A 14,243-nucleotide genomic window follows, 5' to 3' on the forward strand; every position below is an offset into this window, starting at 1 on the left:
TTGTGTGTGGTGTTGGGGAGTGTTCTAATTTCATTCTTTTACATGTAGCTGTCCAGTTTTCCCAGTACCACTTATTGAAGAGGCTGTCTTTTCTCCATTGTATATTCTTGCCTCCTTTATCAAAAATAAGGTGACAATATCACCTTACACCAGTCAAAATGGCCATCTGCAAAAAATCTACAAACAATAAATGCTGGAGAGGGTGTGGAGAAAAGGGAACCCTCTTGCACTGTTGGTGGGAATGTAAATTGATACAGCCACTATGGAGAACAGTATGGAGGTTCCTTAAAGAACTAAAAATAGAACTACCATACGACCCAGCAATCCCACTCCTGGGCATATACCCTGAAAAAACCATAATTCAAAAAGAGTCATGTACCACAATGTTCATTGCAGCACTATTTACAATAGCCAGGACATGGAAGCAACCTAAGTGTCCATCGACAGATGAATGGATAAAGAAGATGTGGCAGATTTATACAATGGAATATTACTCAGCCATAAAAAGAAATGAAATTGAGTTATTTGCAGTGAGGTGGATGGACCTAGAGTCTGTCATACAGAGTGAAGTAAGTCAGAAAGAAAAACAAATACCGTATGGTAACACATACATATGGAATCTGAAAAAAAAAAACGTTCTGAGGAACCTAGGGTCAGGACAGGAATAAAGACACAGTCGTAGAGAATGGACTTGAGGACATGGGGAGGGGGAAGGGTAAGCTGGGACGAAGTGAGAGAGTGACATTGACATACATACACTACCAAATGTAAAATAGGTAGCTAGTGGGAAGCAGCCACATAGCACAGGGAGATCAGCTTGGTGTTTTGTGACCACCTAAAGGGGTGGGATAGGGAGGATGGGAGGGAGACGCAAGAGGGAGGAGATATGGGGATATATGTATATGTATAGCTGATTTACTTTGTTTTAAAGCAGAAACTAACACACCATTGTAAAGCAATTATATTCCAATAAAGATGTTAAAAAAAATTAAAAAAAAAGAACACACACCATCTTATGAGGTGCACCATATAAATTTATCTTTATATACTATATTCATCTGTCATTTGTATTAAGTGATTCTTTGCAGTACACACACATACACATACAGTGCATTTGGAAAATGTATATTTTTCTAAATACACACCGATAATTACAAAAACGACCATAACAGTTTCCAAAGTCATCTGTATGCATATTCACTTCTTGTGAACATAGAGCAGAAGCCCCCTTCGAAACTGAAAATATAAATAAAGTTTCAATTACTCATCTTAAAAAAAAACATTAAAAATTAAAAGCGTGGTAAATTCATACAAAGACATTTAGACAACAAAGCCCAGGCAGTGTCATCTACTATAAATATTTGGTGCCATCTACTGGCTATATATGAAGGAGAAACACTTAACTAAAAACTACCTACTCGAGAATAGAAATTGTTATTATCGTCCAGAAATGATTAAGAAGTAAAACAATCATTTGCTCACTTATCTGTAATTCTAATAGTCTACTCCATTTCCATCAATCACCTGAAACTTGACAAATATCCTATTCTTTTTGTCTCGTACTTACTAGATCTATTTTACCTCCTGACATAGGTCAAAGATGCTTTGTTTTGCAATTTTATCTCCAAATTTAGATTTAAGCAATAATTATTATTATGGCTATAGGGTGCATTACTGACTTAAGAAACAAATATAGTTTAAAAATAAACCTCAGAAAATAAATACAACCATTACATTTTCCAAACAACTCCGCACACTGTTTATCTGTATCTTGGCATATTCCTTGATAGCAAAAGGCAGTCTTATTATTGCACAGTTCTAAATCAGCAGATTTCATATCAGGTACACAAAACTCAGCTATCCCATTGCAAAATTCTGGAAAATCACACATATCCGTGCTTTTCCTACATACATGTCCTCTTTCAGCTATCTGTGAGACAAAGAAAACCAAATATTTGTTTTTAAAGTAGTAAAACAAAATATAAAAATTTAAACAGGAGGATTGTATTTGTAACTATCAATTCAATTATTAATACATTTGTAAGTATTTAAAGTTAAATTATGAATTAAAAGTTCTGGTGGAATAGATCGTAAAGAAGCCAAATGTCCATCAATGGATAAACAAATTGTCGTATGGACAATGGAATATGTTCAGCCACATAAAGGAATAGAGTACTGGTTTATGCTACAAGGTGATTGAAACTTGAAAACACTGTATTTAGTGAAGAAAACCAGACACAAAGGTCACACATTGTATGGTTCTACCTATATGAAATCTCCAGAGTAGGTAAATCCATAGAGGCAGAATGCAGATTGCTGGTTGCCAGGGACTGAGGGGAAGGGAGAAAGGAAGGTACGTGTGTAATGGGTCAGGGTATCCTGTTCGGATGCAGAACCTGCTATGGAACCAGGTCAAGGTGGTTGCACAACATTGTGGACGCACTAAATGCTACTGAATTGTTCACTTGAAAACGGTTAATTTTTTATTGTGTGATTTGCACTTCAATTTAAAACAATGGCTCTGGTGAAAGTTCTCATAGTTAAAATGCTCTGGTTATCCTGAATATTTACTTCAAGATAAATAGAAAATATTTGATATAAAACGACGTGTGTTTGTTTTTCAGCTTTTGATTCTTGGGGACTAATTAGTTGCACTCCTGAGATGTTCTAGCTAACTCATATGCCAGTCTTTACCATGTTTCTAAAATGTTTCTTAATTTTGACATCTTTATCCTTTTAGCATTTCAAGTAATTTTCCTTTCAGGACTAACTCCACTTTCACCATGAGGAGTTTATAAATCACATGAAACTGCTGCTGACTCAGGATGATAATCGGAACACTTCTCCCTAGACACAGTGGTGGGAATTTAACTTAGAATGTAGTGTAGGTCGGGGTTTCTGCCACTACCAGGGGTGGAGATGGATGTTGGGAAACAGGATTCCTCTGCTCTTCTGAAATATCACACACTATGGACTAGAAAAGCCAGGAACTGCAATGAGCTATCTGTGGTGCCTACAGGAAAAGCTTGTTTGAGAACTGCCAACAAAAAGGCAAGGATATCCAACAGACGTAGAATAAGAATCCTGTTGCTCCTGTTCCAAACAAAGATTCACCTGGGCACAAAGCTAGACTCATGCCTTACTTAAGCTTCATAAGTGTTTGTTTGTTATTCTTTGCTTGGCTGTTCATCAAGATACAACTGACCCATAATAACTGGTGTTATGCAGTACCAATCACAGTTTCTTAAATTTCATATAGGAATGTCTGTGTACTGGCTAAAAACATATTAATCACTGTTATGTGTCAGAAAAACAGCTGGTTAAACTATTGGTCTTCCATGTCTTTGCACTTGGACTTGTGTCCATCTAAAATGAAAATTTATAAGAAAAAAACTGGATCAGATCACTAAATTGCAGACAAAAGTCAGTGGAAACTAGCCTAGCTGAAAGTGGACAGAGAAGAAAATAGAAAGCCTTTTAAGCTTATGGCCACCCGTAAGAGAGCAGAGTGTAAGGCACCCGTGAGCCTTTAAATGACAGCAAAAGCCAAATTCCGTGCTATAATACATAATAAAATTAATGTGAACTAACATAGTGCATTTAGCTGTTACCCTGAAGCCCTCCCTAGTAACTTATACTATGAATTTTCGTTCGACCAAATGTAGCAATTACCTCTGTTGTAAAGAATTATCCTTTGAGATGTAGGTAGAGGGCAATGGACTGTTTAGAAAAGTCTGACTGCTCAGTCCCACTGATTTGGAGACAAAGACTAAGATGAGAGCTCTTGTGAAGGAAAGGGCAGCAAGGTTTATTGCTGAGAAGTGGAAACCCTAGGCTGGCCTCTACTTTCATGTGTCTTGAAACAAATGACCATTGACTTTAAAAACTAGCCCACTGAGTGAAAAAGAACATGCATAGAGCAAAGTAAAATGATGTTAGGAGAGATTTCATGGACAAAGAAAAAACAAACTTGGCAGCAAAACTTCTAATTAATCAGTCTTTATGTTTGTCATAGACCCCTGAAAGTGACACAAAAAAGGTGAGTCGCTAAAATGAAGCAATCCCTAGAAAAGATTTTACCCAGTCTCCTATCAGATGTGGCTATGAAGGAAAATTGAATGGAAAACTTCCCAAGGGAAGTCAAAGATTCAGTCAGTCACTTCCAGGGTCTTGTCAAAGCTAATCTTCACTATTAGATATGCTACATATTGCTGACTATTCTATATGGATTCCTTTTCTGCTACTTTCAAAATGAGGGGTTTTTATTATTATTGTCTGTATTCAAATATTGCATGTCAAGTGTGTGTTGGGTGGCTTATTCATAATTTTGTCATAAGTCGTTCAATCATGAAGAGCTACATTCAGGCACGACCAAGAGGAACTCATAGCACCCAAATTGTCTGGAATTGTTATTAAATGCAGTAACAGGATGGGTCTTGAGTAGAGACTGAAACAATACAGTAAGAGGCAGCACTACGAAAGAGGTTGAAAAAGATCTAAGGACCTTCTCTCAGTTCTGAAATCAACTGTGTATGAATCAAGTACATAAAGTAATATAATTTGAAACATGAGTAAAAATAAAAGCGAAAAAAAAAAAGCTACAAAATGCACCCACAAGAACGCAAAAATTTCATGACAGAAAATAAGGCAATATTTTGAAAACTTACCTGACAAGTTTTTCTGTCACAGCATGGTCCTGTACCACACTCTGCATCTCCAATCAGAAAACATGTTAGAGCATCACAGCATTTTTTATGAGAGCAGTGCTAAAAAGCAAATGCAATCAATTTAAATAAAAGGAATTTTCAATCAAATAAATCATTTTATTTATTGTCATAATATACTAATAAAGTCTCTAAGTTAATTACAATCACAGTATAATTTTTACTTCTGTATCTATTTTTAACACCATTTAATATATATATCTAAACTTAATATATTTTGATATAGAAAAAAAGATGGCAATGAAATTATTCATGATTCCATGCTCAAGAATTTGAACTGTTAAAAATGTAATGCAATTTATTTCAATCTCTGTGTTCATAAATATAGGAATTGTAAATTTTGAGTTTTTTTTCACTTACTACATCATAAGTAGTTATCCATCTTATCTAGTCTCTTCAAGATATCATTCTGTGAATATATAATAATTTTTGGATGTGACAAAATAGAGGCTTCTAAATTACAACAGCATATTATTGTTGTAAATGACATTTCAAAGAAATTTTTTGTCATTTTTTTAGCTCTAAGATTGTATATGAAAGATTGATTCTAGAAGTTATTAGGTCAAAGAATTTAAAAATATTAAAGGCTCTTCATAATATACACTATTTCCTTCTTTCTATATAGTTATCTATTCAGTGTAAGAGTGATGTTAAACAAGACTGATAATATTTTAAAATAAGTAAAGTGGATAGGCACAAATTACTAAGTGTTTCTGTTTCAGTTTTATTAATTTTATTATTAATGTGCTGAACATTTTACATATCTGCACAATCTGTTTTATACTTTTATGCATACTTTTTGTTGAAGTATTCTTCTGTTTATTTCCTTTATTTGTAAGCATTTTTATATTAATGATGTTAACCCCTAGCCACTAATATATTTTACAGTGTTTTACAATTTGTCATGACAATTTATTTCTATTTTGGCAGGTTCTTTTTTAAAATTTTTTTGTTATTATGATATTGTGAAATCTGCCAACTGCCAACTTTCTTTGGGATTTGTTCTAAAAGTTTATGTATAAAACCTTCCTCCACCCTAACCCCAGTAAATATGTGAAGGTACAGTGTGTGTGTGAAAGTTTTGTGTTATATATATACATATATGTGTGTATATATGTATTTTTATTTGACATTAAATATTTTGAATAGTATGTTGTAAAAGTAACTATAATAATGTATCTTTTCCCCCCAAAATTAAATTATCAGTTGTGTTTATAGAATAATAATTTATTCCTGATATTTTATTATACCTGGATACTTATATAATGTCCTATATAAAATTAAATATAATGTCTTCAATTACATTAACTGCATATTATTAAAGTATATCCCAAATTCTATTACTATATAACACTGTAATATTTACAGGAATCAGATGATATTCTTTTTTCATTTTCATGTTTCATTATTAAGAAGAATGTGTTATGCTTCACAATATAAATATTTTAATGAAAACTATCAAGAGAACTTAGTGAAGATGGAAGATTAAACACACAGTAAACATTAACATTGGGGAAAATAAAACAAAAATCAATGACGTGAAAGGGAAATCTCTAAAACCTAGAATCAAAGAGAAAGCCTACTACAGTGCAGAGCATATTTGGACAATACTCAATGTATAATGGAAACCTAGACTAAATACCAGGCTTAGAAATTGCCCTTTTATGACATGTAGTTGAAAAATGGAATTCCATCATGGGACTGGAAGCGAGGACTTTGTAAAATAGGTAACTGTGGTTTATCATTGAGAAATTTGAGAAATCAAAGAACATTCTTTTACTCCTAGTTGTCCAAACATTTTATCAAATGTTTCTTCAATATTTTATATCTTGTAATTTTTATCTCTTTGTTACTTTAATGATATATGTTGAAAAATACTGAAACATTTCTCTATTTCTGGAATAAACACCATAAGCATACTCTTTTTCAGATATTTATTGGTTATTTGATAATTATGCCTTAGGCATTTTGCAGGTATTTTCCAAAATATAAACCAGTCATTCAAAGTAATGCTAAGCTGACTATAGGAGGAATCAACAACTTTCATTATTTAATTTTGGTTCGATATACTTGCAAAGTGCACTGAAAATTGAATTTTTTAAAAAAAATATGCAATTTACAGTAATATTCAAAAACATGAACAACTTAGGGTTAAATTTAAGTAATTACAGACACCTAAATAAATGGAACAATATACCATGTTCATCGTTTGAAAATCACATTATGCATACTATTCAATTCTCCATAAATTCATCTTTAGATTTTTAAAAAAATTTCAAGAGTTTTTTTTTTTTTAGGGGGTGGGTAGAAATGGAAAAGTTGATTTAAAATTTTATATAGAAATATAAAGACCTAAAATAGCCAAATCTATCTTGAGAAAGAAGTAACCAAACATGAAGATACATTTTACCTGATTTTGTGCATTAGGATAAGGAGACCTGGTATTGGATAGATACATAGATCATTGGAACACAAAGTATATCATGAATTGTTTTTCAGTAAATGTACCAAGGTAATTCAATGGGGGAAGGACAGTCTCTTCAACAAATGGGTCTAGAACAATTGGATATCTTTACGGAGAAAAATATACCTTGATCCTTAACTTACAAAGTGCCACGAATTACTCAAAATGGATCATACACATACACATAAACACTAAAATTTGTAGACTTCTAGAAGAACATTTACAAGGAAGCTTCACAAATTTAGGATAGATAGGCTACAAGTAGCATAATATATCAGAGAAGAAAATTATAAACTGGACTTCATCAAATTAAAAACTTTGACTCTTTGAAAGATGTCATTAGGAAAACACAAAGCTAAGGCACATACTGGGAGAAAACCTGGCAAAGGCTTGTATATAGTTTATATTAAGAATTCCTGTAAGTATATAATAAAAAGACAAACAACCCCATTAAACTTTGCAAAATATTTGAACAGACATTTTAAAAAGGAAACATATGAATTCCCAATAATCACATGAAATACTGTCCCATATAATTAGTCATCAGGAAAATACAAACTAAAACTGCAATGAGATACCAGCACAAATTGAAATGACTAAAATGAAAAAGACTGGCAGCAAGGAAAGTGGTGAGGGTTCAGAACAACCGCCACTGTTATACATAGATGGATGCAATGCACAATATTACAACCATTTTGGAAAGCGTTTTGACACTTTGTTATAAACTTAATAGTACAATGAATGTGTCGTGACTGAAATTAGAAGTTTAGATAGTTATGGGGTTGACTTGGATGAGGTAAGGGGAAACTGTGGTAATGTAAACATTCTACATATTTTCCACATTTAATCAGGTGTAGAATCACTCAAGTTCAAAAACTCAGCAAGTCAGAAAGAAAATATAAATAAGTATAATGAAGGCCACCTGGACACATCATGAGTCTCTGTGCAGACAAGAAAAGACAAGGTCACAATGCCTTTGTGGACATAAAGGCAGATAGGTCCTACGGATCATATGGCCAGGTGTGGTATGCAGAAGCAGACTTGGTCAGTAAAGTCTTCAGTGACAGTGCGGGCAAATGGTTTTTGACCACTGTTGTTGAGACTCCTGAAAGGTTCCATCAGTGGGAAGTGGTGGTCTTGCAATACGAAACAAAGTTTATTGTGTTTGCTGTTCACCCACCTACACTTTCAAGAAAATCAAAACTACTTCCCTTCTGCTGGTGGCCATAACTATAGATAGAAAAATCCCTGGTGATCAAGACCGGTTTAGTCACTCCAAAATTTACTGAGATATGTTCTTACAATGAGTAAGAAAAGAAAGAAATTAGAGATATGCTTAGGCAAAAACCTGATGAAGTCAAAAAGTCTCATCCAAATAGCATATTATGGATCGATGTAAGTTTTGCTGGATTTGAAGGCTTCGAAGTCACTCAGTCACTTTCCGAACCAACCTCATGCTCTAAGCACCACTGGTCAGTGAACACACTGTCTAAAGACATGGATGTGGAGAAAGAGAATGTAAAGACCTATTGGGGCTTACTGCAGTAGGTCTTGTTAAAAGATAATCTGAGGCATATTAAAACTTTTAAGAGTTTATTTGAGCAAAAATTGACTCAAATTGGGCAGCATCCAATTTAACCACTGGTGGTCCAGTGGTTAAGACTCCACACTTCCACTGCAGGGGACACGGGTTTGATCCCTGGTCAGGGAACTAAGATCCTGCATGCCACATGGCGTGGCCAGAAAAGAAAAAAAAAAAAAAAAGAAACTCCGAAGAGCTGTAAAATATGGAAGACTTTTATAGGCAGAAGGGAGTGGGAACAAGGAAGTTATACTGGCAAAAAGTGGGCTGATTATTGCAAAGTTACTTCCCTTTAGGGGATGGCAGGGGTCTATCAGGCAGATTACCTAACTAGTGCTGGCCAGATGATTCCTGACTGACTGGTTTAAGGTTCCATTTCTGGAAGAGCCAGAAGTGTAGTTAAGGTAAATCTCTCAGTTTGCTGATGTGAGGTTTAGCATAAGGGACTCCATTTTGGGCCTGGTGTCGTTTTCGGTTTTTTTGTTTGTTTTGTTTCTTTCAACAGTCTTTACAGCTATAATAAAACAGTGGCCTATCCAAGATGAATTCTCATTTTCCAATACATACCCTTGAAATTCAGTGGGGCAAGCTACCTCTTCCCTTAGGTCCACTGTGACTCCATCTTGGATTTTAAATGAAGACTTGAGAGTGCCCAGATGATGAAATAGTGACCCAAATCAGATTAATCAGTTCATCCAAACAGTGCAAACAGGCTATCAGAGACAACTGAACCTACTCTTGTATCGCAGGACTAATCTCTGAAAAAATATTTAGGAACTGGGCAATAAACTACCCAGAATGGACACCTTGGCAAAAGCTAAATGTAATTTCCTGCAGGTCAAGGGACAGAAAAATCAATGGTTCAAGTCTGAGTCATATGTTCATGTAGACATGGATATTAGGCCAGAGAGAATCTAATGAGGAAATTTGTTTGTCTGCCCTTCGGAGAAGTTCTCTCTCACTACTGGGCTACAGAATAGCCATGGTACTTTAAGGTTTGGGCTGTGAGCAGGAATTATTCCTGGACAGCATGTATTTACTATTGGCAGACTATCCTGTCTGACATGATACCATTTGATTGGCATTCACCCGAAACGTTTGGTACCCACTCTGTACACAGATCTTACCTCCTTCAACAATAAACAGGACAAGAATAAAGGATTTCATCCACATGAAAGGAAAGCCATATATACTGGTCAAGATGGGTTGGAGAAGTGATGGTAACCAAGTTGTCAAGCCTTCCATCAATCCTGAGCACAGGCCGTTATAGTACCAGGAAGTCCCCAGGGGTGAGGTTGAAAGAATATTCTTACTAGATTTGGAAATGCTCTCAAATCATATACATTTCTGGTGGGTTCTTTAGGGCTAACACATACCCAAACAGTCATAAATAATAGATTTATGCTGAATAGATGATGGGGATAGATAGTCTACATAAATGTAACAGTTCTCTTGATTTTAAGGGATGTTCTCTATGTGGAAATGCTATGATTAAGACAGTGGAAGTAGGGATGAGTATACGACTGGAAGCCACATAGCTATCCTGGCCTATCTAGATCGTTATTGTGAAGCGGCACAAGATACAGTGGGAAGGAGAGGGGGAGAAAGGAATGGGAAGGAGAGGGGGAGAAAGGAATAGGAAGGGGAAAGGGAGCTGGTCAGAAGATCACTGTCTTGATCAAGGAGACAGCATATGCAGGGATACTCAAGAAAATCTGTCATCTTATAATAGCCCTGCCTGGCCAGTAAAAGGTGGCTTATATAAGCTGAACATGGCAGTGGCTCCAATAGCAATGGCTGTTCCAGATATGATGCACAGTTACAGACCGAAGGCACTTGGTGTGTGGTAGTGGAAATTACAGTAAAATCTTTCTTCAGTATCTCACTAGACCCAAAAGATCAAAATCAGCTTGCAAGTTGAGATACTGAAAACAATTTATAACACATCTATGTGTTCTGAGACACTTGCAATCCACTTATAATCCAAGACTGGGTTCCAAAACAAGACCTAGTGTTTCCAGCACTTGGGACCAAGGAAGACAGGCAAATGTGTCTTTTCTACCAGTTACAGTCAAGTGAGAAAAGGAAATCCAGGGCACAGAGCCCAGGGCAATGGACATGGCCGGTCCTCACAAATACAGCACATTGGCCCCTAATCTCCTCTTGAGGGTATTGTTTGACACATATAAATGTTTGTGGCTGTTCCAGGACAATGAAATCTCAGTACGATATAGTCCCTATGTCAAAGGGTGTTGAAAGTTTGATGAATCAGATGAAGGTGCAATAGACACCTTTCCAGATATGACACAGCAATTCCTCTGCACAGCAGACATGAATCATACTAATCAAGTACTCCTAAATGGATGATATTTACACATCCAGTCAGACAATGGTGCCACCTTGAAAGCCAAGGACACTCAGTACTGTGCAATTAGCTGGGGCAGGCCATGGATGTTCTATGATCCACATCATGCACAAGCAGCTACAAGTAACTTTATAGCCAGTTAAATGTTCTGCAAATGTGTATGTCTGAGCTTATTAAACAATGAACTAACCTGGCCATTAGTTTGTTTTATGCCTTTTATATATTTTTGTTCTTTTGTTAGTCTTTATCATTGGATAAGTTTGTTCTCAGTTCTCAGATGTGGTGTATGTTGGTGATAAACTAATAACTGCCTATACTCCTAAAGCGTTTCAAGGTTGTAAAATGTTGCAAATGAGAAAAAAAAAGTACTGTCTGGCTAGAGGAAGTCACAGGTAATTAGAGCCTTACATTATAGTACTGAGGTTTAAACAGAAGTGGAAACCATTGCTCCCAGAGTGATTAACAAATCAACAATAATTAAAATAATTTTTGCCACTACTGGCCTTTAGCATATAGCACTGGATACTGCTAGTACTTTTCACTAGCAGTATAAACTTCCATTCTGGAAAGCTGACGAAGTTCATTTAAATTTCATTAGGCAACACTTAGAGCACAGCTTTACTCTCCTCCCCACAATAATATGTCATCTCAGGATTATACCAAATCTGAAATATTATTATACCAATGTGAAATATTATTGAATGTATAGATACTCTGTCAAAATCATAACACTTTTATAACGGTCTGCAACTGAGAAAATTTGCATCCCATGCTATTTAAGCATATATGACTAAAGACAGACTCTACAATCCAAATAATGCATCTATACTGACTTACAAAACAAGCAGTTACATTTCAATGGGGGTAGGTGGAGCTCAGCCACAAGAATCATTGAAAGCAGTCCAGGATAAAAGGGAGAAAAAAACCCGGCCACTGGGCACTGTATCTGATTAGGACCCCCTGCAACCGCAGGCATCTCTGATCACTTACACAGCTGATTTCATCCAATGGCCCTCAATTTCCTGATATTCACTGGCTCCTGGAATTTGGAACTAATGAACTTTGGTTCAGTGAAGAACCTTTCCCGGGAAAGTTCCACTATAAACAGATTGGCCTCTGACACTGGTAAAGTCCACAAACAGGAAGCTGTACACCCATAAGAAACAGAAATAGCCCACCTACTCCTTTACCTAAACTACTAAGTCACTGAGGGTCCTCTCTGTAAGACTTGTGTCATGCCGAAAAAACTTAGTTTACTGAAGAATCAGCATACATCCTAGCCTTCCAGCATATTGGTGATAAATTCCTGATAATTCATACAAGTGAATGCGGATGAAATGACAGACAAATGTGTAAGAGACATGAAAAGACCATTCAACCATAGGAAAACCCAAAGTAAGTAAGATATCCTCAATTCAAAGTTATATATACATGTACACCTCATGACACAGCACATTCACTTGCTGGTACACATACACCCTAGTGAAACGCAGGCACATGTGCAGCAGGAAACATGTGCAAGAAAATTCATAAATAAATGTGTCTTAACAATCATAAATTGAAATAAACTTAAGTTTTCATTTCACAAATAATGCATAAATAAACTGAAATTTTCATAAACATACTAAAAGCAATGAAAACAATTGGAATATAGCTACATTCAAAAGTTGATGGATGTTCCAAGTACAATACTGGGTGATAGGCCAAGTTACAAAATGACATAAATCATATGATTGCCAATTATGTAAGAGTAGAACACAGTTAATCAAACTGTATTGTATAAAGATGGGAAAATAGGAGGTAAAACTAAAACTATGATGACAAGAAAGTACTGAAATGATACCTTTAAATTCTAAATGACGATTGGAAAAAGGAGGCATATTGAGAGTGGACAGACAAAGAAATTCTTTGGCAGAGGTAAGGATTGTTTTGACCTTAGTGCAAAGTATTCAGGTGCTTGTTAAGTATCTATGTATTACACTCTTCATCCATATTTCCTGTATATATTTCATATATATTATATATCACAGTGAAATAATGGAATGGTATAAATATTTACTGCTAAACAAAAGTGGGCAGAGTTTACTATAGAGAGAACTGTACTAAAATATATTTTAAAGAAAATTATAGTTAAATGGGAGATTATTTCTGAAGGAAACTTTGACATACAAAAACACTGATAAAAAGGAATGGAAGGTAAAATAAAGCAACTATTTTCTGAATAAATTCTTCATAGTACTTTCTAATGTAAAGAAATGAAATATTTTACAAGAGTGTTTTACAAGAAGGTTAATTGGGTTGTAAACACTGCGATCTGGGAAGAAGGTGGCCCAGATAGGGTTAAACCTTAAACATCTATGGTAAAAATACAAAGATAATCACTAAAGGAAAATAAACAGTACATATAGACTAAATCACTAAAAGAAATACTGGAGGAAAGGAAAACAAAATAAACAGATTCAACAAAAATTCAATTAAGAACAAATGTGGCAAATTGAATATAGAAAATATAAAAATTTTGAGACAACTAAAACTATAAAAATATGCAATCTAGAGGAGCATAAGACAATTAAATGTAATGAGGTATCCTGGAAAAGATCCTGGGACAGAAAAAGGCCATTAGGTAAAAACAAAGGAGATCTGAATAAACTATGGACTTTAGTTAATTTAAAAATATGTAAAAATATTAGTCACAATAATATTTGAGATAATCTTATAAATCAAAGACAGATTGAATAATAAATTACAACCTAAGGTAAATACTGAACTTAAGAGTAAAGAAAACCTAAATGAGAATAGAGAAATATCAGGGAAATACCAATTTAAGGAAGCTAGTGTGTGCAAAGATATAGACATAAAATATGTGTACAGATATACAGATATAGACCAGACCAAATAGACATTAAAACAGAAATCAACATTAGAAATAAAGAGATTCAGTATTTGAAGGTAAAGTATTAAATTTCTAGGAAGGTACAACAATTGTAAATAAATTTACACCATATAAAAGAGATACAAAATATATAAAATATGAATTGAGTAAATGATAATGAGAATTAGGCAAATCCAACTATATAGTTGGAGATATCAATATTATTTCTCAAGTGC

The 14,243-nt window shown here is 34.8% G+C and overlaps 1 protein-coding gene across 2 annotated transcripts in view; it reads right to left on the reverse strand.

Moving 5' to 3' along the window:
* LOC309651429 (A disintegrin and metallopeptidase domain 3-like) overlaps nt 1–14,243 on the reverse strand; it is a 108,424-nt gene that overhangs the window by 27,250 nt on the left and 66,931 nt on the right. Inside the window, exons 13-14 of one of the 2 annotated variants that reach the window (XM_082444170.1) lie at nt 4,668–4,766; nt 1,088–1,930 (exon numbers count right to left, since the gene is read on the reverse strand). In XM_082444170.1, coding sequence (XP_082300296.1) covers nt 1,637–1,930; nt 4,668–4,766 — 393 coding nt within the window. In that variant the 3' untranslated portion in view covers nt 1,088–1,636. Of the gene's footprint in view, nt 1–1,087; nt 1,931–4,667; nt 4,767–14,243 lie in introns of those variants that run through there. The other variant, XM_082444169.1, reaches the window with a different exon arrangement.

Source organism: Balaenoptera physalus (genome assembly GCF_965194825.1).
Source record: "Balaenoptera physalus genome assembly, chromosome: 21".
NCBI classification, from domain to species: domain Eukaryota; kingdom Metazoa; phylum Chordata; class Mammalia; order Artiodactyla; family Balaenopteridae; genus Balaenoptera; species Balaenoptera physalus.